This window comes from Callithrix jacchus, chromosome 2 (assembly GCF_049354715.1).
Source record: "Callithrix jacchus isolate 240 chromosome 2, calJac240_pri, whole genome shotgun sequence".
NCBI classification, from domain to species: domain Eukaryota; kingdom Metazoa; phylum Chordata; class Mammalia; order Primates; family Cebidae; genus Callithrix; species Callithrix jacchus.
Window position 1 is genome coordinate 69,339,610 of NC_133503.1, and position 19,704 is coordinate 69,359,313.

Sequence of the window (19,704 nt, forward strand, 5' to 3'; positions counted from 1 at the left end):
CCACCCCAGGGCAGGGCCTCCCCCAAGTCAAACACACTGACTGCCCCAGCCACTAGTAGATACCGCACAGGCCCCACAGGGCCTCCTGTCCACCCAGCCCCAACCTGGGCAGCACTGTCGGTGGCCTGCGCAGGCCCTCTCTGCCCCCCTCCTGCCCACCTGTCCAGGTGGAGTTTCTGGGCCAGAGTCCGCCAGTCGGCACCCCGGCTACAGGGTGGGTCCAGGCTGGAAATGATCTTCTGCCGAATGAGGAAGGGGATCTTGAAGGCACTGGGGCCCACCAGGGCTGGGACCCCCCCTTCACTCTCCAGAGCTAGCAGCTCAGCAAACCTTGTGTCCTGGGGGTGGGAGGGACAGAGGTACCTGTTAGAAGTTTCCCCAAGGCTGGGGCCACTGCCACCTCCTGCTGTGGAGCTCCCAAGGCCCCCAGAGCATGGGGCAGCATGAGCACTGGCACTTCCTGGGGACCTCTCATGTGCCAAGGCTCTGCTTACTGGGGCTCAGAGGTGTGGTGACCTGCCCAAAGCCACATAGTCAGTGAGCAGAAGAGCCCTCTGTGGCCCCCCTCCCTCTCCGCCCTTCTCCCCTCCACGTCACCCTCCTCAGCCTCTGCTGATACTCACACACAGCTCTCCTCCCAGCCCTGCCCAGCTCCCACTGCCAGAAATGCTCTTCCCCTTAATGCTGCAGCCAAACTGGCTCATTCTTTGGGGCCCAGGACAAAGCACCTCTTCAGGGAAGACCTGCAGGGTTTCCCCTCCTGCTGCTCCCATGTCCCCTTCACTCCCCTCCCCAAGTCCCATTTGCACCTGTGCCTTGGAAGCTGCCAAGGGGTTTCTAGGAGGAATGGGGCTTGGGGACAGGTGGGAGGGATAGTGAGGGGCAGGGCGGGAGTGTTTTGGGGCGGGTGGGGAGTTGGTAGTGGGAGCACATCACGGCAGGGCTGCAACCCCTCCCATCCACCTTGGTGATGCTGAAGTTGATGTTGAAACTCTGCCCATCGCCCTCCACCTGCCACACCCACAGCTTGCAGGCCAGGTCGCTAGTGCTGGGGCTGACACGCTCCAGGGTGAAGGTGCAGTGCAGGTACTGCTGCGTGCCGTTCCAGATGTGATAAAAGGGGATCTCCTGATAGGGGTGCAGAGGAGGTGTCAGGTGAGCCCAAACTCCAGACCCCTTGTGCTCTGGCCATGGCCCTGGCCCTCACCTGGTAGCTGACGAGAAGCTTGCTCTTCCACAGGGAGCTGGGCACATCGTGGATGGACAGGCGCAGGTTGTGGTAACTGTCCTTGAAGTGCAGGACCCGAGGCTCCTGGATCAGCTGTCCTCCCAGCTGCTTTTCCAGCTGCACCACCTCCTGCAGTGCCCAGGTGGTCAGCTCAGGCCCCTCCCCACTGCCCCCAGGCAGTCAGGCCACAGGGCTAGGCACAGCTAGGCCTCCCAGGGGCAGGGGAGAGGGGTGGGCAATACCTTGAGTGCGTCATGGGTGTCATGCAGGCAGTAGACCCGGATGTTGTACTCGAGGGAGGTGCAGGCCACTGGCGCAAACAGAAGCAGCTTGAGGCGCTTGGCGGCAGCCACGCTGAGGGCCTCTCCCACCAGGGCAAAGCGGCCCAGCTGTTCAGTGAAGACGTAGCAAGCGCTGGCCTCCAGCTGGCAGTAGTAGAGGTGGGAGGGCGCATCCTCGCCCAGGTGCAGCACATCCTGCGGGCAGGGGTCAGTGGGTCAGTTCTGCCCAGCCTCAGAGCCCTGGAGCCAGCCGTGGCTGCAAGAAGTGGCCGGAGACTGGGCACAGGTGGGGGCACAGCTCAAGGCAACCCAGAGCGGCAGAGGGCCAGGCTGAGCATGCAGTTAGTCCATGTTCCCTTCTGGAGCATGGGTAGGTTCCCCGCTCACCTCCCAGCTGCCCTCGCATGACTGCTTTTTGAGGCGCAGGCTCCAGCTGTCAGGGCTGGGCTCCCCACAGTGGTCCATAGCCAGGATGACCGGCCGGGTGAGCAGGACGCCGGGGGGTCCGCAGCTAACGATGGGACTCAGCAGGGTCTGACAGCCGGCTAGGGGCAACCTCAAGTGGGGAAATACAGGTGGGGAGGGAAAGGTGTCAGTGACCCACACCAGGCCAAGGGCAGGGCAGAGCATCCCAGGGGCCAGAGGCTTGGGCTGCAGAGCCAGATGGGGCTTAGGCACAGCTCTTCCCCGCCACAGGCAGCTCTTCCCCCTCCCTTCAGGCCAGGCACAACAGTGGGTGGGCAGGGGCCTTTCCGGGGACTGAAGGCAGCAGGCAGGTCCCTCCCACCCCCAGCCACAGGGCCCACGGCCACACCTCACGTCTTCCGGCTTGTGCAGCGTGAGGTAGATCTCATAGATCTTCCCTCGGGGTATGGCATCTGGGGGGATGAGGAGGCTTATTCCTGGAACGGCAGGAAGAGGGCCAGGGCTCACCCACTGCCAAAGTACCCAACACCCCACCACACAGCCCCTCCAGGAGCCTCCCTGGGAGGACTGACTGGTACCAGCCTGGCCTGGAGACAGAGGGGCCTCAAGACTGCCATGCTGACCAGCCACCCCCACAGGCATGAAACTGAGTCAGGGGCACCCCAAGAGCAACTGAGGGAACACGGGTGGGGAAAGCATGGCTCACTAGCTCAGGCACAGAAAACTCGGGGACAGAAGGTATGTTGTACCCACCTCCCTTGTCACCTGAAAGGCACTGGGTGGGACCAGGATATTCCTTGCTTAAAACCGTCCCTGCCTCTGGGGTAAAGTCCAGCTCCCTGGCCTGGCATTTAAGGCCCTTTGCCTCTGGCCCCCACTGCGTCTCTAACCCAGGCAGTGCTACATACTTGGTGGTTCTGGAACCACTGCCTGAGTCCCCACTGCCCTCATGTCCTCCTCTAGCTCCCCCTCTCCACTGCCCCTGCTACTCTCTGCCACGCCATGGTCCTGGCAGGTGGGGTGGGTCTTGAACAACCTATCTCCTGGGCTGCATGCCCTCCCAGCTGACTCGCCTCTGCTTCAGCATCTTGGAGGAGCAGTATCAGTGTGTGCCGACAGGCCAGGGGTTCAACGGGAGGCGGTGGGGCAGGATCTCGCAAAGACAGGGACCAGAGAGTCACTCCAGAGGTGGTAAGCAGGGACTACCCCAGGCAGGGAGCCCTTACATCCCGGCTCAGGACAGGGGGAGGGAGAGGAATTCCATAACTTTACCCACCAAGTCCAAAAGCTAATGCACACTCCCCCATGGGCAGCTCAGAGTGGGACTGGGCTGGATATAACTGTTTCACGGGAAATCGCAGATTCACAGCCACTGCTCCCTTCACTGCCCCCAACTGCCCCTCAGTACTGGTTGTGGTATTGGTGACAATCCCAGATATCCTCTCCGGAATGCTCTCCATGGGGAAGGTACACACACTTGCATACTCATTCATCAAATCCTAATGCTGGGTCCTCAGGACAGTGAAGAAAAATGACAGACCCCTCTCTCATGAAGCTCTCAGCCCAGCAGGGAGAAGGACAAGTCAACCACAGCACTGGATGAGGAAGAAGCATCGGCCCGCCCACCCTGCCTGGGGAGCAAAGGGCAAGGGGTGTGGGGCCGCACTGTTTGCCTGCGTCTCTGTAAGAGCTGACAGATGCCGTCTCACCTTGTCATCCTAACAGCCCCACGAGGGGTTTATCATCTGTGTGGACGTGAGGCACAGACGGCAAGAGCTGTCAGGCCAGGACCCAAAAGAGAAGTCGCAGCTGAGCTGCTGGGAGGGGCAGGCGGTCAGTGCATGCAAAGGGCAGCACCGTGCATCCGGGAGGCTGAAAGTCCATGGAGGCTGCTGTGTGTGGAAAGATGTGTGTGAGGGAAGAGGCTGAAGCAATTGGCCTGCAGGGGACAGGATTTCTCTGCCATGTCATGGGGGCTTTGCAGGGGGCAGAGGGGAGCCTAGACGGGGTTCGAGCATGAGAGGGTCATGATCAACTCTGGCTTCATTTGGTGAAGGTTTAGAGTGAGGAAGCAGGTAAGGGGTTCGGTGGCCTGTGTCAGGAGAGGCAGCAAGGGAGGACGAGAGCAGGAGGAGGCAGGAGCTATTGAGGAGGGACTGACAAGGGACTAAAGCTGGTGGGGAGCGGGTGAGGAAGAGCAGGGGTCAAGGTGACCCCAAGTTTTTGGCTTGAACAACTAGAAGATCTGTGAACTGGGGGAGGGTGGGAGACAGGCACCAAGAGTCTGAGGTGCTGTGAGACTTCCAGATGGAGCTGCCCAGGAGGCAGCTGGGTATACAGTTCTGTCGCCCAGGAGAACTGCGGGCTGGGGATGGAGGAGTGGGAGTTATCTACACAGACTCGGCGATTAAAGCCATGGAGTGGGCACCGGGAGGGAGCTCAGGCACACCTACATTTAGAGAACAGGCAGCTGGGAGTGGGACAAGGAAACCAGGAGCACATGGGGTCATCTAAGCTGAGGGACTTGAGAGTTTCAGGTGGGAGTGGCCAGCTCTGCCAGAGGCTGTAGCTACTTCCAGCAAGGCAGCCATGGAAAGGGTTCATCAGGGAAGTTTCTGTTCGGGGGCTCAGGGAAGCCAGGACGCAGTGGGGACTCCAAGATGCCCTCTGCCCAGGCCTGTGCTGATCTGTTTCCCCTTGGTTGTCTCCCTGCTCAGCTGCAAGTTCCTTGGGTCTGGGGCTTGCCCCACCTCTGGGCTCCAGACCCCCATGGAGACCAGCTCAAGTAGGCTGGCTGGCTGTGTAAGTGAATGGACAGTTCTCTTGTGGCCACAGGCAACAGGAGGAAGACAGCTCTGGCTTTGGCCTCGGTGCCAGCCAAGACTGGGTTCTCCCCAAAACTCCACCCGCTTTCATTGCTGATCTGTTGCAGGACCCTGAAGGGCACAGGAGGAACATCTACCTGTCCTGTCCTCCTCCAGGAGGGAAGTGGAGCTCTCAGGGCACCCTAGGGTGCTTCTTACCTGTATTAGGGATGATCAGCCGGCCCCCAAGGAAGTTGAAGGTACCATAGGTCATGTTGCTGGTGCCTCGGGGTAGGGAGCGAAAGTAGGTCTGGGTGGAGAGGCGGGAGACGAACTCTTCGGCCTCAGAGGTGGGAGAGCTGTGGTGCAGTGTGTGGCGGCCACTACCCAGAGGGCTGAGCAGGTGCCCATTGGTGAGCTGGAACTTGGGGCTAGGACCATCCTGCCGGGGACACAGACTGCCCTGGTAGGTGGTGGTGGTGGTGCTGAGGTCTGGCTGGATGGTGAGCAGATGGGGGTTGTCTGCAGGATAAAGACAGACTCAGGCAGTGGTCCTGAGGGCATCCCTGTCACAGGAGCCCTTGGCGTGGGAACTGGGACAGGAGTGCTGGGGGCAGGGGATTTCTCACCTGCTTTGCTGGGCTTGATGCTGACGGGCTGGAAGCCTGAGGTGAGAATGGACGAGTCAGCCACATCCGAGTCCAGCCCCTCCTTCTTCCGGCAATACACGAGGATGAGGACCAGCAGCAGCAGGACGAGGCAGACGGCCACAGCAATGAGGCCCACATAGAGGGCCACATCCTCAGGGCCAGAAGCAGCTGTGGGAGACAGCGCGGCCTTGGTGGGGGCAGGGGTATAGGAGGCTGGGGAGGAGAGGTCAGCATTCTGCACCCCAGGAGGATGAGGTCTTCACCCCGAGGCATCTGCACTAACTAGGCAGAAGATGCCTGAGACAGGGAGCATGGAGTCTCTGTGTGTGCATCCCAGCTCTGTATTTGCCATTACTGGACTATGTCACTCTGAGCAAATCACATCCCTCAGGGGCTTGAGATCTCAGCTGAATCTGCCGCCCGGAGGATGGAGGAGGGGAAGAGCTACTTTCCCGGGGCAGGTGATCTGGTGCCTGGCAGCTAGGCTGAACCTGCTGCCTGCTCTTCTGGGACAAGGGCAGCTTGGGCTGGGGGTGAACTCCTGGGCTCCCCAGAGCAGGGGATCTGCCTGCTGCATGGTTCCAGGTCAGTGCCTAGACCAGGAGCAGGGCTTGGGGGCCCTTCTCTCTGTCTGCCTCCCCACGGCCTGCGGCAGGTCTGGGGAGGGGGTGATTGACTGCTTGGAGGAAGCTATATTGATTTTAGAAGGGTTTTGCATAAATGGAAGAAATGTCCATCAGAAAGGAATTGACACAGATAATTAGGTTTTTAATTGAAAGAATGGGGGAGGGTATGTTCTAGAGGACAAAAATCCAACAGAGATCCTTAATTGTTAGTTATGGCCTTGTAATTAACAGCCCTCACAAGCCCGGCGTCCCCACAGGACCTGTGTGTGTACTTGGGGGATGAGGCGGATGTGAAGCTGTGCTGTTTGGGTGAGTGTGGGCAGATGGGTGTGCATGAGTCAAGGTTCAAATCTGTGCATGTCTCAGGAGGCATGTGAGGTGTGGGGCGTGCCTGGGCGTGTGCAGGTATACTAGGGATGTGGGAGATCCCAGAGGGTCCTGAGCCTGGAGAGGCTGCAGCCTTTGGCAGACTAGCTCCCTCATCCCCGACCTCCCCAGAAACAAACAGAAGAGGACCCCAGGGCAGAGGACTCACTGTGTACGCAGAGGTCGCTGGTACAGTTGCGGCTGTCCAGGTCAGCGCCCTGGCACTCCTCGCCTCCATTGCGGGGCGCTGGGTCAGAGCACTCACGGCTCCGCCAGTGGGTGCAGTCCAGCCCACAGGCCGACCACTTGCTCCACGGGCTCCAGCTGCCATCCACTAGACAAGAGACAGACAGGCAGAGAGGAGATGCTGTGGTCAGCCTGGGAGCCCACCCAGGCAGTCTGCCAGTGTGGCCCTTCTGGGCATCCAGACCAGGCAGGGAAAGGCAGCCTGGATATGGGTGCAAAGCCAGGGCCAGGCCCGTGACGCACGTCCCCTAGTGTCCAGCTGGCCTTGATGACGCATGCTAATGACAGGGAGGCGCAGATGACGCCAGGGGCTGCTTGGCTCTCTCCACACCAGGGAGGCTGTCCTGGCCCTGGGACAGCGAGGGCTCTCGTCATACACTGAGCCTTCTGAACCCAGGCACAGGTGGACTCTGCAGCCCCAGGCTGAGCCCTACCCTGTCCTCAGACTGTACCTCACACCCTGTGACTTACATCCTATGTTGAGCCCTGACTCCAACCAGTCACTGCACCCCAATCCCCGCCTCAGACTGAGCCTGGCCCTGCATGGCGGGCGGGTGGGATGGAGCCATGGGGGGGCAGGCTGGTGGGCGCGATGGAGCCAGGGCACAGAGATGGCGTGGTGAGAAACGATGCGGGAGGCAGTGGCCGCTGGTACCTGGGCACAGGGTGGCGCAGGCTGTTTTCTGGACATTCTGTCCCTCACAGAAAGCGCCCCCGTTGAGAGGCGCCGGGTTGGTGCAGCTCCGGCTCCGTTTCTGCCAGCCGCGCCCACAGCTGGCACTGCAGACGGACCACTCGGTCCACGTCGACCACCCACCGTTCACTGGCCGGACAGAGAAGGACTGGGGTCAGGGAGCGGGGGCGTCCTCAGATACACTGGCCCAGGGGACAGGGTGTGAGGGCAGAGGGGCTGTGAGCTGGACATGGGTGGGTTGTGGTTGAGCTGAGAGAGAAGGTCTGGGGGAGCCCATGTGTGTGCTGCTGGTCCCTGGGCCCTGCAGCCCTCGCTTCAGTCTTCCCTTCTCCCAGTGGGCACTCGGGGCAGCCAGGCTGAACCGTGGCTCACACACTCCTGCAGCCCAGACCCCAGCCTCTCCTGGGGTGACTCCCGAGCCCTCCCTCTGCCTGCTCCTGGGGGTGCCCGGACTGCGCGGCTTCTGATTCCCACCCTGGAGACTCAGGAGCAGGGACGGCCTGCCACCTTTCCTGTCCCTCATCTCCTTCTGCACAATGCCTGCTGCCCACAGAGGACCTCCAACTGGTCCCACTCCTTTGCCCAGACATGCCCCTGGGCTCCCCAGCAGCCACAGCGAGCCCTTTGCTTAGCCTTCCTGGTCAGGCTGCTATCTGGTCTGCCTGGCCTTGGCCTCCTGGCCTCTCTTCACCCCTCCAGCCACATATCACTGCCCAGGGGCACCTCCGTGCCTCTCCCTGTGACGGGGGAGCCCCGGGGCCCACCGTAGACGATGACAGCAGCAGAGGCGCTTCGGCGACGTGCCACAATGTTCTTGGCCACACAGGTGTAGTTGGCGGTGTCAGCAAGGCGGGCCTGTCGCACCACCAGGCTGTGCTCCCGTGTGATGTATACATTGGGGTCCAAGGACGGGTCCACCAGGTCCTCATTCCGGAGCCACTCCACCTGAGGGAGGGAGCCCTGCCATGTACTTCCAGCCCATGCTGGCCCTGCCCAGAGTGGCCCCTGCCAGAGTGACCAGGCAGGACCCACGGTCTAGAAGTGGGCACTCGAAGACCCCTCACCTCGGCTGGAGGGATACCCTCTGGTGGGCGGCAGGGCAGCACAATGCCCTGCTCCAGGGACACCTCCTTGGCCAGCGGTTCCTGCTCGAAGTTCTTTCGCAAATCTGGAAGAGGAATTGAGAGTGTCTCCCTGTCCAAGGGCCTCACACAGGCTCAGCCTGGCTGGCTGCGTCCCTTGTCCTGCAGGGGCCATGGTGCATCGCAGAGGAAGTGCCAGGTGCCCGGGGAACATGGGGTGACTGGGCCATGTCCACAGGCACTTTCTCCACCCATCCAGGCAGGGCTGTGAGGTTTTCTGACTGGACCCCTCTTCCAGAAAGCCTGTTGTCCCCTCTCCTGGTGACACCCTCCAGCCATGGGCCCTCCCCCAGGACCCAGCCCTAGACTCACAGGCTATGCGGATGTAGGCCTTCTGACTCTTGGTGGTGCCTGAGGAGCTCCACGCCACGCACTGGCACCAGTATTCCTCCAGACCGAACACCTTCTCCACCTGCTGCCTTGAGACGTTAATTCGGACCTCCATGGTGGGCAGCCCTGGAGGCAGGAGGGCAGGTAGTCAACGCCCCAGGGACACCCCAAGCCTCCACATGTGGGTCCCTGCGCCACCCTCAGCCACTCTCACTGCCCGGCAAGGGAGTGGACTTTGAAGGCAACCCCCAGCCTGGAGGACACTCCGGGGGACCTGAGGGCCGCTTGCTATCTCCTGAAGGCCAGGAGCAAGCTGGGTAGACCTCCCATTCATTATACTTCATTACCTGAGGCCTGACTCCCTGGAGTCACTTACAGAAATGTCCCCAAAGGGGAGCTTTGGGCCAGAGGGTCTGGCCTCCAAAGACTCTATGCAGAAGCGCTGGGGCAGACAGGCTGAGCTCTGTGCCTCTGTGCATAAGAGGTGAGGAAGGATCTGGCCCCCTCCCTCAGGGGCTAGCAGATAGATCCTGACATGTGATACTGTAATAACAGTCATTAACAATATAATTGCAGTGATGATATAGTTTGATGCTGGAGCCTGGGACTTAGGGTTTCCCCACATGCTGGGATGGGAATGTCGTCTCCATCCACTCCTTTGGACAGAGGCACAGAGGGAAGTGACTTGGCGTGGGGATCCAGGCCTCATCTGAAGGGTGAGCTGGGGTGCCTATTCGCTAGGGAAAAACTTTGGAAGAGGGTGAGAGGGCAGCCAGCAGAAGGGGAGCTGGGGATCCAGAACCTGCTCCGCCTAACTAGGGTGCGCTGGAGGGACTCCTCTCCAGGCTGGACTCAGCCCCCCGCCCTGCCCATCTTCTGCCATACCTGGACCTAAGGCAGGCGGGACCCTTTGACAACTCAGGATCGGGGGCAGCAACCCTCCTCCTGCCCTGTCTGCAGCCAAAAGCAGAGTCCCCAGCAGTGAGAAAAAACTGTTTCTTTCCAATTTCTCCTCCTCCTGACCCTAATTTCCCTTGGGTCATTGGCTTATCAGAAAGGGAGAGAGAGGCCGGCAGCCAATGTGTTTCCATTGTTAACAGCGAAATTCAATTAGGGCTGCATTGCGGGAAGAGGGGCCGCCCAGCTGAGCCGTGGCTGGGAGGCTGTTTCCCTCTTAATTTCTCTAACGTGTCTTCCTCTGACCGCTTCCCAGACCCCTTCTCATAAGGCTCTGGGTTCTCACACTGGGTGTCCAGATTTTTCTACCACTTGTTCCTGTCCCCACCAGCTAGCACAGGAGATGGCCAGGCTGTCACCTCTGGTGCGATCATGGTAGCTGGGCCGCCTCCCTCTGTTCTGGGCACTGCCTGCCCCGTTCTCTAAGACACTCTCAGGGGGTGGGGTGGGCAGGCTGAGAACCAGGGTGTGGCTCACAGGGTCCTCATGTAGGAGAGGGGCCTTGGGCAGCAGCTGTCTTTCAAGATGACTTAGGGCATCTGATAAGGAGATTTAGGGATAGGTCCTCCACCGCCTTCCTCCTCTCTGCCTCAGGGGTTAGGGGTGGGAGACCTCCAGAACATTCTGAACTGGGTGCTTTTTCCCCTGGGTGGACAAGTCTGTTAATGGTCCCTCCAACCCTTGTGGTGCTGCAGGGAGGCCGGCCTCCTGCAGAAGCCTCACCGGTGGCCCAGGTGGCTCAGCTGGGAAGAACAGTACTACACTGAAGCCCTCCCTTGCCTCCGCTGTCTTCCCCCACCTTCTATCCTGCCACCTCCTTTCCTTCCTCTTGCTTGCAAGAGTGAGGGCCAAGTTGTCCTTGTGTGCCAGCTCTAGGCAGTGCCTTGGTGAGGGGTGCCCTTCAGCCTCACAAGCTCCTGGAGGGCAGTGCCTGAGGCAGGGGCTGCAGTGCCTGTGCGCTCCCCTCCTGAGTCTCACCAGACAGCCTGGTTTCTGGGAGCAGTGTCTGGGTACAGCTGTGTCTGCACCTGCCTGGTAAGTGTGAGCAGGTGCCAGCCTCGGGGAGGGACCCCGGGCCAGTGGGCCTGGGCAGGTGTGTATGTGAACCTGGGCTGTCCCGGGTTTCTGGCTGGGGCTCTGAAGCCAAGCTGGCATGTCAGTTCTCATCTTCTCAGTAATCTGCTACTAAGCAATCTAATAACCAATCAGTTTGTTTAACACAAAATAAATTATACTCCCAGACCGGATTCCTATGCTTGGTTTTGCAAATTACAGGCTTTTCTAATGTCAGCACTTCAGGCCTTGGTCCCTGCCCCCGGCCTTCTGGATGAGGAATGAGGGCAAATGAGAGGGAAGTCTGTGCTCTCCTGGGTGTCCTCCTGGCCACACCCAGCCCCATACACAAATCAGTGGGCTGCAGATCTGGGTGGACCTCCGACCCCTGCCATACCTGTCCGGTTTGGGGTCATTGGTCTGTGTCGCCACCATCGTGGTATCTGTCTGTGGGTAAGGAAAGTCTTTCTCTTTACCTCAAAGCACTCGAGGACTTCGGGCTGAGAAATCGATGAGATCAATGAACATTCAGATGTTCCGGCCATGGGGGGGCCTGAGGTTGGACACTCAGGGCAGAAGAGGACACTGGCTGTTATGGGTGGGACATGTCCAGGCTCTGCTTCTCTACCCGGCAGGAACAGAACAGGGCCACAGGAGCCTGCTGGGGAGTCTGGGTTGGGGACTCCTGGTGTGGGTGCTGGCCTGGGCCTATGACTGCTCATTCAGGCAAGGGCCTAGGTTCCTGCCAAAACAAGGACCCAAGCCCTCATGATGGCAGGGGCGTTTCATACAGAGGGATGTGCTGGGGAGCGCAGAAGGGGGTGCTGGGAGCAGCAGTGGGCACTGGATTGGAGCCCCCAGGCTTCATCAGAATAGCTCTCTGGTTGTGCCTTCCCTGGGGGACCTGCCACAGCAGTGGGAGAACTTATGCTGAAAGGGACGCTGGGCCCTGGTGTCGGGTGGGGAGAAAGGAAAGGCCCCGTGCTGGGTCCTGACTGGGCATGTGAGATCTCATGGCTTCCCCCAACCAGTCTGCAAGGGGTAGGGGGGCGGGGTCTCCTCATCCCCATTTTACAGATGAGGAAACTTAGCCCAGGGAGGGGAGGGACTTGCCTGCGGTTCTCCTGCAGACCCTCCCACCAAGACAAGGTGGGCCCTACTGCTGGGCTGGGAGAGGCTCTGGTCCTGGGAGGTGCTGGTGTCCAGAGTTCTGTTGGGCTACATTGGCTGGCAACCCTCTCCATCTCCCTTCTGAGGGTAGGAGGCAAAGCTGGGTCAAGCCCAAGGTCTGGCACACAGCAGGTGTTCAGTGAACACCTGAGACCGAAGGTGAAAAGCTGCAGTCAGGCCAGGGCACGGAGATGACACTTAGGGGAAGGGGCAGCCCCCATCGACCCTCACAGGGAGGGTGGGGTGTGACTGCTGCAGACACAAAGGCCTGGTTGGAGCCGCAGCGTGGCTCTGGACGAGTAAGAGCCGAGACCTCAGTTGAAACTAAAATGACAAGCTGGTTCTGGGGCTAAATGAAGCTGCCTAAATCCAGGGCTCTTCAGCTCACATCAGATCACTGACAGAGCTTCTAAACTGATCTCCCTGGCAGGGCCTCACCCTCCTCCAGTCTCCCTGTGCCCAGCACGGACTTCCTACAGTGCAAGTCCCACTGCAGCCGCTCGGGTGTCTCAGCCTCCAGGGGCCCCTTAGCGCAGTCTCCTGGCCACCCCTGCCTGCCCCAGGTCTTGGCCTTGCCCCATACCCGAGCTACCCAAGGCTGTTCTGTGCCTCCGAACCTTCCATTCCATGGGCCTGGGAGATGTTCTTTCCAGGCGGTTTTGGGACCCGAGCTTGGATGTTCCTCCTCCTGTGGGAGGAGGCCCTTCCTGGGCCACCTCTCTAGGCCCAAGGTCCCCGGCCTGCCTTTGGCATCAGTGTGAGTCCTGGGTGACACTTGCCTGTCCCAGCTGCACTGTGGCTTGAGCCTCAGGGCAGTGGCCTGTGTGTCGCACTCAGGCTGTACCCCAGCAGGGTGTGTGTGCTGTGTGTCTCAGGATGGCTGAGGCCTTGGTGGGAGGGGACTCAGGACCACCCACCAGGTGTCATTATGCATGGGGTAGTCTACAAAGCCCCAAGGGAGAGGAAACTGAAACAGGGCTCTAATGAGGAGGAGGAGGAGGAGAAGGAGGAGAGGGAGGAGGAGGGGGAGGAGGGAGAGAGGGGGAGGAGGAGAGGGAGGAGGAGGGGGTAGGGGGAGGAGGATGGAGAAGAGAGGGAGGAGAAGGGAGAGGAGGAGGGGGGAGGAGGGAGAGGAGGAGGGAGAGGAGGAGAGAGAGGATGAGAGAGAGGAGGAGGGAGAGGAGGAGAGGGAAGAGGAGGGAGGGTAAGAGGGGTAGAAGGAGAGGGAGGAGGAAAGGGGAGGTGGAGAGGGAGTAGGGAGAGAGGTGGAGGAGGAGAGGGAGGAGGAGGGAGAGGGAGGAGGAGGGAGAGGGAGGAGGAGGGAGAGGAGGAGAGGGAGGAGGGAGAGGAGGGGTAGGAGGAGAGGGAGGAGGAAAGGGGAGGTGGAGAGGGAGGAAGGGGAGGAGGAGAGGGAGGAGGAGGGAGAGGAGGAAAGGGAGCAGGAGGGAGAGGAGGAGGGGTAGGAGGAGAGGGAGGAGGAAAGGGGAGGTGGAGAGGGAGGAGGGAGACGGGGAGGAGGAGAGGGAGGAGGAGGGGAGGAGGAGAGGAAGGAGGAGGGAGAGGAGGAGGGGTAGGAGGAGAGGGAGGAGGAGAGGGGAGGTGGAGAGGGAGGAGGGGGAGGAGGAGAGGGAGGAGGAGAGGGGAGGTGGAGAGGGAGGAGGGGGAGGAGGAGAGGGAGGAGGAGGGAGAGGAGAGGGAGGAGGAAGGAGAGGAGAGGGAGGCGGAGGGAGAGGAGAGGGAGGAGGAGGGAGAGGGAGGAGGAAAGGGGAGGTGGAGAGGGAGGAGAGAGACGGGGAGGAGGAGGGGGAGGAGGAGAGGAAGGAGGAGGGAGAGGAGGAGGGGTAGGAGGAGGGGGAGGAGGAGGGGGAGGAGGAGGGGGAGGAGGAGAGAGGAGGAGAGGGAGGAGGAGGGAGAGGAGGAGGGGTAGGAGGAGAGGGAGGAGGAGGGTGAGGAGGAGGGGGAGGAGGAGAGAGAGGAGGAGAGGAGGAAGGAGAGGGAGGAGGAGGGAAAGAAGGGAGAGAAGGAGAGGGAGGAGGAGAGGGAGGAGGAGAGGGAGGGGGAGGGGGAGGGGGGGGAGGAGGGGGAGGAGGAGGAGGAGGAGGAGAAGCTGTTGTCAGCTCCTGCCTCTCTGTCTGCTGGGCCTATCTAGGGGACTGGTGGAACCGAGACAAGGGCTGTCTGCCCATGTCCCCAGTGCCCACTTAAGGCCAGGGCTGGGGGTGGGGAATGTGGTGACTCAAGGAAGAGGTACTTCCTGGGTCTGCTTGCTGCCCTTAGAACCCCTCTCCCTGCACCCCCAGCTGAGTCAGGCTGGCTCCCTCTGCTCAGTGTCTCTGGGCCTGCCCCTCCCATCAGCCCCCACCCTGGCCCCTGAGTCACATATAGCTCTGGCCATGTCACTCTGCAGCTTGAGATCCCAGAGGACAGCAGCATCACTGTGGTCCCCTGCACACCCTCACTGCCAACCCCACTGGCATGCCAGCATCTGCCTCCAGGCTTCCCTGGGCTGTGTTCCCTGCCTGGGACGCTGTAACCCCTCTCCTCTCCCTAACCAGTTCTAATGCCTCTCTCGGTTTACACATGGCCTCCCCTGAGGGGCTTCTCCTCCTGCTGAGAGGTTACCCACTGTCTGCCTCTCTGTAGGGGTTTGGGCTCCAAGGGTGGGGGGCTGTGTCCCCACCATGGGAGGAGGTGCTCATGGAAGGTGTGAGTGAATGCATGAATGATCAAATGAACAAAGAAAATCACTGAAGGTGAGGTCTAGGAGCTCCTTGATCATCAGGGACCTATTCTCTCACCCTATGTCTCCCCAGACTGCTGAGGAGCGTGGCCTCTAGGGAAGGCCTCCTGGGTCCCAGGTGGGGAATCCTGGGGCAGCTGCAGGCCCCTCTGGGCCAGCCAAGACTCCCTTCCCCCTGGATTGGCCCTGCCTGGTGCCCGGCCTCTCACCGCTGCTCCCGTCCGTGCTGCGCTCGATCACGTGGTCCACCTGGCGCACCCACTCCCCGTTGCACTTGAAGAAGATCTGTGTGGCGGGCACGGCTTTGCACACCAGCAGCACCGGCTTGTTCTTGACGATGTACACATCCTCGGGCTCCACCAGGAAGTGAGGAAGCAGGTCTGGGTTGGCACCAGGCACTGGATTGGCCACAGTGGCACTCTGCTGGGCACCTGCAGCAGGGCAGAGGGGGAAGGTGAGCTGGGCCCAGCCACAGGGCAGGCTGGGCAGGGCAGAGGCAGTTCCTCATCAAACGACACTGCTGTGGGTTGTGGGGGATGGGAGGAGAGTGAGTCCAGGTTCTGCTATGGCCCAGCTGGGCAATCTCAGGCCACTGAATGTCCCAAACCCGGGTCTCCATGTTCTCCTCTGTAAAATGGGGGAAGGGCAGCTCATGCCCTTCTGATGACCACGGTGAGGTGAAATGAGACACAGGCAGAGTCCCAGCACTGAGGAGGCCTGGAAGCTGCTGAGGCTGGTTACTGCCTTCCTAGAAGTCCAGGGATCTGGCCAGGCAGGTGGGAGGGAGGAGCCCTGGCTGGTGGCCGCCTCCAGGGCCTTGCTTCCTGGCTGGTCCCATCCCCGACCTGTGCTCAGAAATTACATTCGGGGCGGGCATGGGCAGGGCGAGAGCCCCGGGAGTGTGTCTGGGAGTCTGAGATACCTGGGCCACCTCCTGCCCCTTCAAGGAGACCTAAATATGGGTTTCCTTCTAATTTTAACTGAAAACTACAAGCATCCCATAAGTCATTTGTTGCTAAATACAGAGGTAATCGGCTCTGAGGCATTGGCAGTGGTAAAACCCTAGAATAGTCTCACCCCTGCCCAACCAGCAGGCCCCTGAGAGGGTGGGGCGGGGTTCACCCTCAACTCCCACACCCCCAGCTGCCCTTCCAACAGGCCCTCGGCCAGCCTGGCCTCCCTGGGGCTGTGGTGATTCCCCACCAATGCGCACTCACAATAGCAGTCCCTGGGCATAAAGAGGGAACCCCTGGGTTTCCAGACCAGCTATGCTGCCCCTCTAAGTGGTCACCCTGGGGAGCCAGCGGCTTTGCCTCTGTGAAATGGAGATGGCATCTGCCTGTGGAGGAGTCTGCAGGCCCCTCACATGGTTGGCCTCTGGGCTCCTCTACCCTCCCCACGGGTGTTCCAAAACCCGCCAAGGCTTCAGACTCTACCTGCTGAGGGGCACATACACCTGGCGCCTTTCACTCCTGCTGGCAAGGGAGCCTCCCCCGATGGTGGGAGTCTGCCCTCCACCAGGACCCCGGTTTCACGGGGTGGAGGTGTGTGCACTGCCTCCTGTAGGTGCCCTGGAGGGGGGCTCGGGCCGAGGCGCTGAGGGACCTCTGTGACTTCAGGCAGGTCCGCCCTGCCCTGAACCTGTTACGTCAAAATGGAGCACAGCGCCCAGTTCTTAAGGTTGTTTTTCGGATAGAATGAAACAGGGCGAGGTACTCAGCACAGGGCTCAGGGGACACTGGCTGCTGTCAGTGCCCGAGGTTCTGTTCGTTCCACAGCAAAGGGCTGTACCCACTCCGCTCGGCCAACTTCGCAGCAATCTCATCGGGGGTGAGAGCCAATAGGAAACTGAGGCAGGTGCCTTGCCTTAGGGATGACAGAGGGAGGTTGGCTGAGCTGAGGGGCGCAACAGCTGTGTCTTTCTGAGCTCAGGGCAAATGGGTGCAGAGGGCATTTGGGACACAGCCGGGCAGTTTGCTTTGGGGTCACCAGTGCTCCCTGGCGCCTGCCTTTTCTCTCACCCTCTGGCCTCCCTGCTTGCTGCCAGACTCCAGCCTCTCCCCAGCTTGGCTTTCTTCCTTGTGTGCCCTCCCACCGGCGCCGCCCCTGCATGTTCCCACAGCTCCATCGTGGACGACAAGCCCTCATTCATAATTCACACTTGACAGTTCACACTTGGTGAAAATTAAGATCACCCAGACCCACCCCACCCTAAACCACCTCTGTTGGGGTCTATTGTAGGCTTGGGAAGTGGGGGAATGCAAGAAGTTCCGGGGGATGGGATCTAGACATCTTATAGTTGGGGAACCTGAGGCCCAAGAGGGGTCCCTCATCCCAGAGCCTCCAGCTCAGACACTGGGGTCATCCAGTGTCCAGTCACCCCGGGCTTGCCATGGTCATGCAGTAGCCACTGGCCAGCCCTGACCGGGGTGGGGTCAGGGAGAGCAGGGCTGAGTTGGGGTCCCACATGGGCCTCCCACAGCCTGGAGAATGAATGGAAGGAGGTGGTCTTGGGAGGCTGGGGAGTGTGAGCCATGGAGTGGGGATGTGGGGTGGGTGCTGCCGGCCTGAGGGCTGCTCTAGACATGCACCCAGGCAAACCACAGCATTTGGGAGGACCCCAGGATATGCAAAGGACAGGCCATGCTTGATGCCAGAGCAAGGCCTTGCAGGTGTTGGGGGGTGGGCAGGTGTTACCAAGACCCCCAGTGGCAGGCTCCAGGCCCACCTGCGCCATGTCCCTTAACAGGCCGACAATTCGATGGCTTGTGCCTGCCTCTTGGTGGCAGAGCTGGGTGGGCAGGGGTCCCTGGCTGGGCGTGTTGGGGCAGGGAGGGGGTGCACAGCCCTCCAGCTTCCCTATCGATCAGCACGCCAAGCACTGCTCAAGTCAGCTGCCCGGTGAACCCGGCACAATCCCTCATGTCTGCATTTAACTGCTAATGAAAAATAAATGTACTGTGACCAATAAGGGACATAGCTCACTTCTCCAGGGCCTCCGCCATGCCACACTGGCCCCGGGGGCACTTATCCGGTGGATCCGGGGGCACCCTCCAGGCTGTAGCTCTGCCCTCTAGCAAGGACACTCTAAGGCCATGGGTGGGGTAAATTCTGGTGCTGTCTGGGCAGTCAGGGTTGGCTTTCCCTTCCTCTGGCCCCAAAGCCCACCGTGTGACCTCTATCTTTGCCATCAATATCTGAGCTCTGTCAGTCACCGCTTGGTGTCCCAGTCAGGCCTCTCACCTGAACGAAGGCACAGCTGAGCCTCTGGCCTCCCCTACTGTACATCCCGGGCTACTAGCATGAGCTTTCTTTCCCTTTTGATGTACTTGTCTATCAAAGACGACGCCAGGCAGTGCTTGCTCAGTCCAAAGGACCTAGGATCCTTTCAACAGGGCACAAGAGCTGACTAGTTTGCCACAGTCTCTACCACTCCCTGTTGCCTCACCCTGGGTCTGTTTCTCCCATTTCCATTGTCCATCTGGCTCCCATGGGTGTTTCAGAATGGGGCCAGGTGCCTTTGGCTGATGTCACTGAGCCTTATGTTCTGGCCCCAACCAGCACTCCAGCCCTGCTCTGCAGAGACACCCACTAATCCCTCCAAGGCAGGAGCTTCCCACCTCCAGGTCTCTGTCTGAAACTCCCTTCCTTCCTCCTTGGCCAGCACTTTCCTACCTTCTCTCCAGGGCTCAGCTCCAGTGTCACCTCCTCTGAAAAGAGGGCTCCCTGACCTCAACTCTCCTAGGAAACCACACATGCTGGCTCACCCTCTCTAGGGCCCGTCCTCACTGGTGCTGGAGCTATTGTCACAGGAGAAGCAGGCATGTGGCCCAGGCTTTGTCCCCACCCCCAGGCTGTGCATCCTTAGTACAAGGCTGCTTAATTCGGGTGTTAGCAACTCAGGTGGGGTGTCTATCACTGCTGCCTCCAGGGCAGCTGAGGGATGGGCGTGCAAGAATACTGCCAGGGCGGACATGCCTTGGTTGCAGTGGCTCATGGGCCTGCAGGGAAGCAGGCAGGTATGGGGACATCAGCTTCACCCCACTCACCCCTAGTCTCCCAGAGGCTGCTTCCACCATGCCAAAGCTTTCCCACTGGCACAGGATGTGACCTGGCCTGGCTGCCAGCTTGGAATTCAGTTAGAAGACCTCATCACTGACTAGCAGATTCCTGATGGGTGCTTGGTCACCAGGAACTATGGGACTTGGTCAGACAGGGCTGGGTGGATGGCTCAAGCCCTGAAGTAGGAAGACCATTTCCAGTGAGCCCCAGGGTCCACCGGCTGGCCCTGCCTCTCTCAGGAGGGCACTGGCTGCCAATGTCAGCTGGAGCTGGTGCCCCTGCTTAGCAAGGGTGGGAGCAGCAACCCAGGCAACCCCCACACCCTGCATCTTCTCAGGAAGAGGGGCGAGGCATGCATATGACTGTGTGCGCACGTGTGTGTGCGTGCACGCGTGTGTGTGTAGGGAAGCTGGGGGCCAACAGGGGTGGCAGCTACAAAAAGGAAGGGAAGCAGATGAGGCCCCAGGGCCGGTGGCAACGGGATGCAAGAGATCCCTGGGCAAGGAGCCTTGGACCGAGCCGAGCCTGGGGTAGAAACCACCTTCTCCCATGACCTGAAACATATTCATTCATTTGACAAATACTTATTGAGTGCCTGCCATGTGCCAGGAACTGTTCCAGAAACCTTGATCCAGAGCAAGCAAGGCAACATAGGCACCCTCTCTGAAGCTTGCCTTCAAGTTGGGGAAACAAAGCAAAACAAAGCCCAAGTGCTGCAGATGTGGATGAGGTTATGAAGCAGGTAGAAGGGGCAGACTCAGAAAGGGGCGATGAGAGGGCTCTAGAGGGGGCAGGGCTCAGGTAGGTGCCATCTGAGCAGCGCCCTGAACGCCAAAGCCAGGCTGCAGCGTGTGCCTGGAAAAGAGAACAGGGGAGGCCCTAAGGCAGGAGGCACCTGGGCTTGAGGACAGCAGGGAGGCCGGTGTGGC

At 60.3% G+C, this 19,704-nt stretch overlaps 1 protein-coding gene across 2 annotated transcripts in view; it reads right to left on the reverse strand.

The window, feature by feature from the left end:
- UNC5A (unc-5 netrin receptor A) overlaps positions 1-19,704 on the reverse strand; it is a 64,889-nt gene that overhangs the window by 1,262 nt on the left and 43,923 nt on the right. The window contains exons 2-15 of one of the 2 annotated variants that reach the window (XM_003732287.5): positions 14,923-15,144; positions 8,776-8,919; positions 8,386-8,489; positions 8,086-8,266; positions 7,283-7,450; positions 6,551-6,715; positions 5,369-5,557; positions 4,959-5,261; positions 2,324-2,411; positions 1,897-2,065; positions 1,471-1,704; positions 1,208-1,357; positions 964-1,128; positions 160-338 (exon numbers count right to left, since the gene is read on the reverse strand). In XM_003732287.5, the coding sequence (XP_003732335.1) occupies positions 160-338; positions 964-1,128; positions 1,208-1,357; positions 1,471-1,704; positions 1,897-2,065; positions 2,324-2,411; positions 4,959-5,261; positions 5,369-5,557; positions 6,551-6,715; positions 7,283-7,450; positions 8,086-8,266; positions 8,386-8,489; positions 8,776-8,919; positions 14,923-15,144 (2,461 nt within the window). The remainder of the gene's footprint in view (positions 1-159; positions 339-963; positions 1,129-1,207; positions 1,358-1,470; positions 1,705-1,896; positions 2,066-2,323; positions 2,412-4,958; positions 5,262-5,368; positions 5,558-6,550; positions 6,716-7,282; positions 7,451-8,085; positions 8,267-8,385; positions 8,490-8,775; positions 8,920-14,922; positions 15,145-19,704) is intronic. The other variant, XM_002744505.5, reaches the window with a different exon arrangement.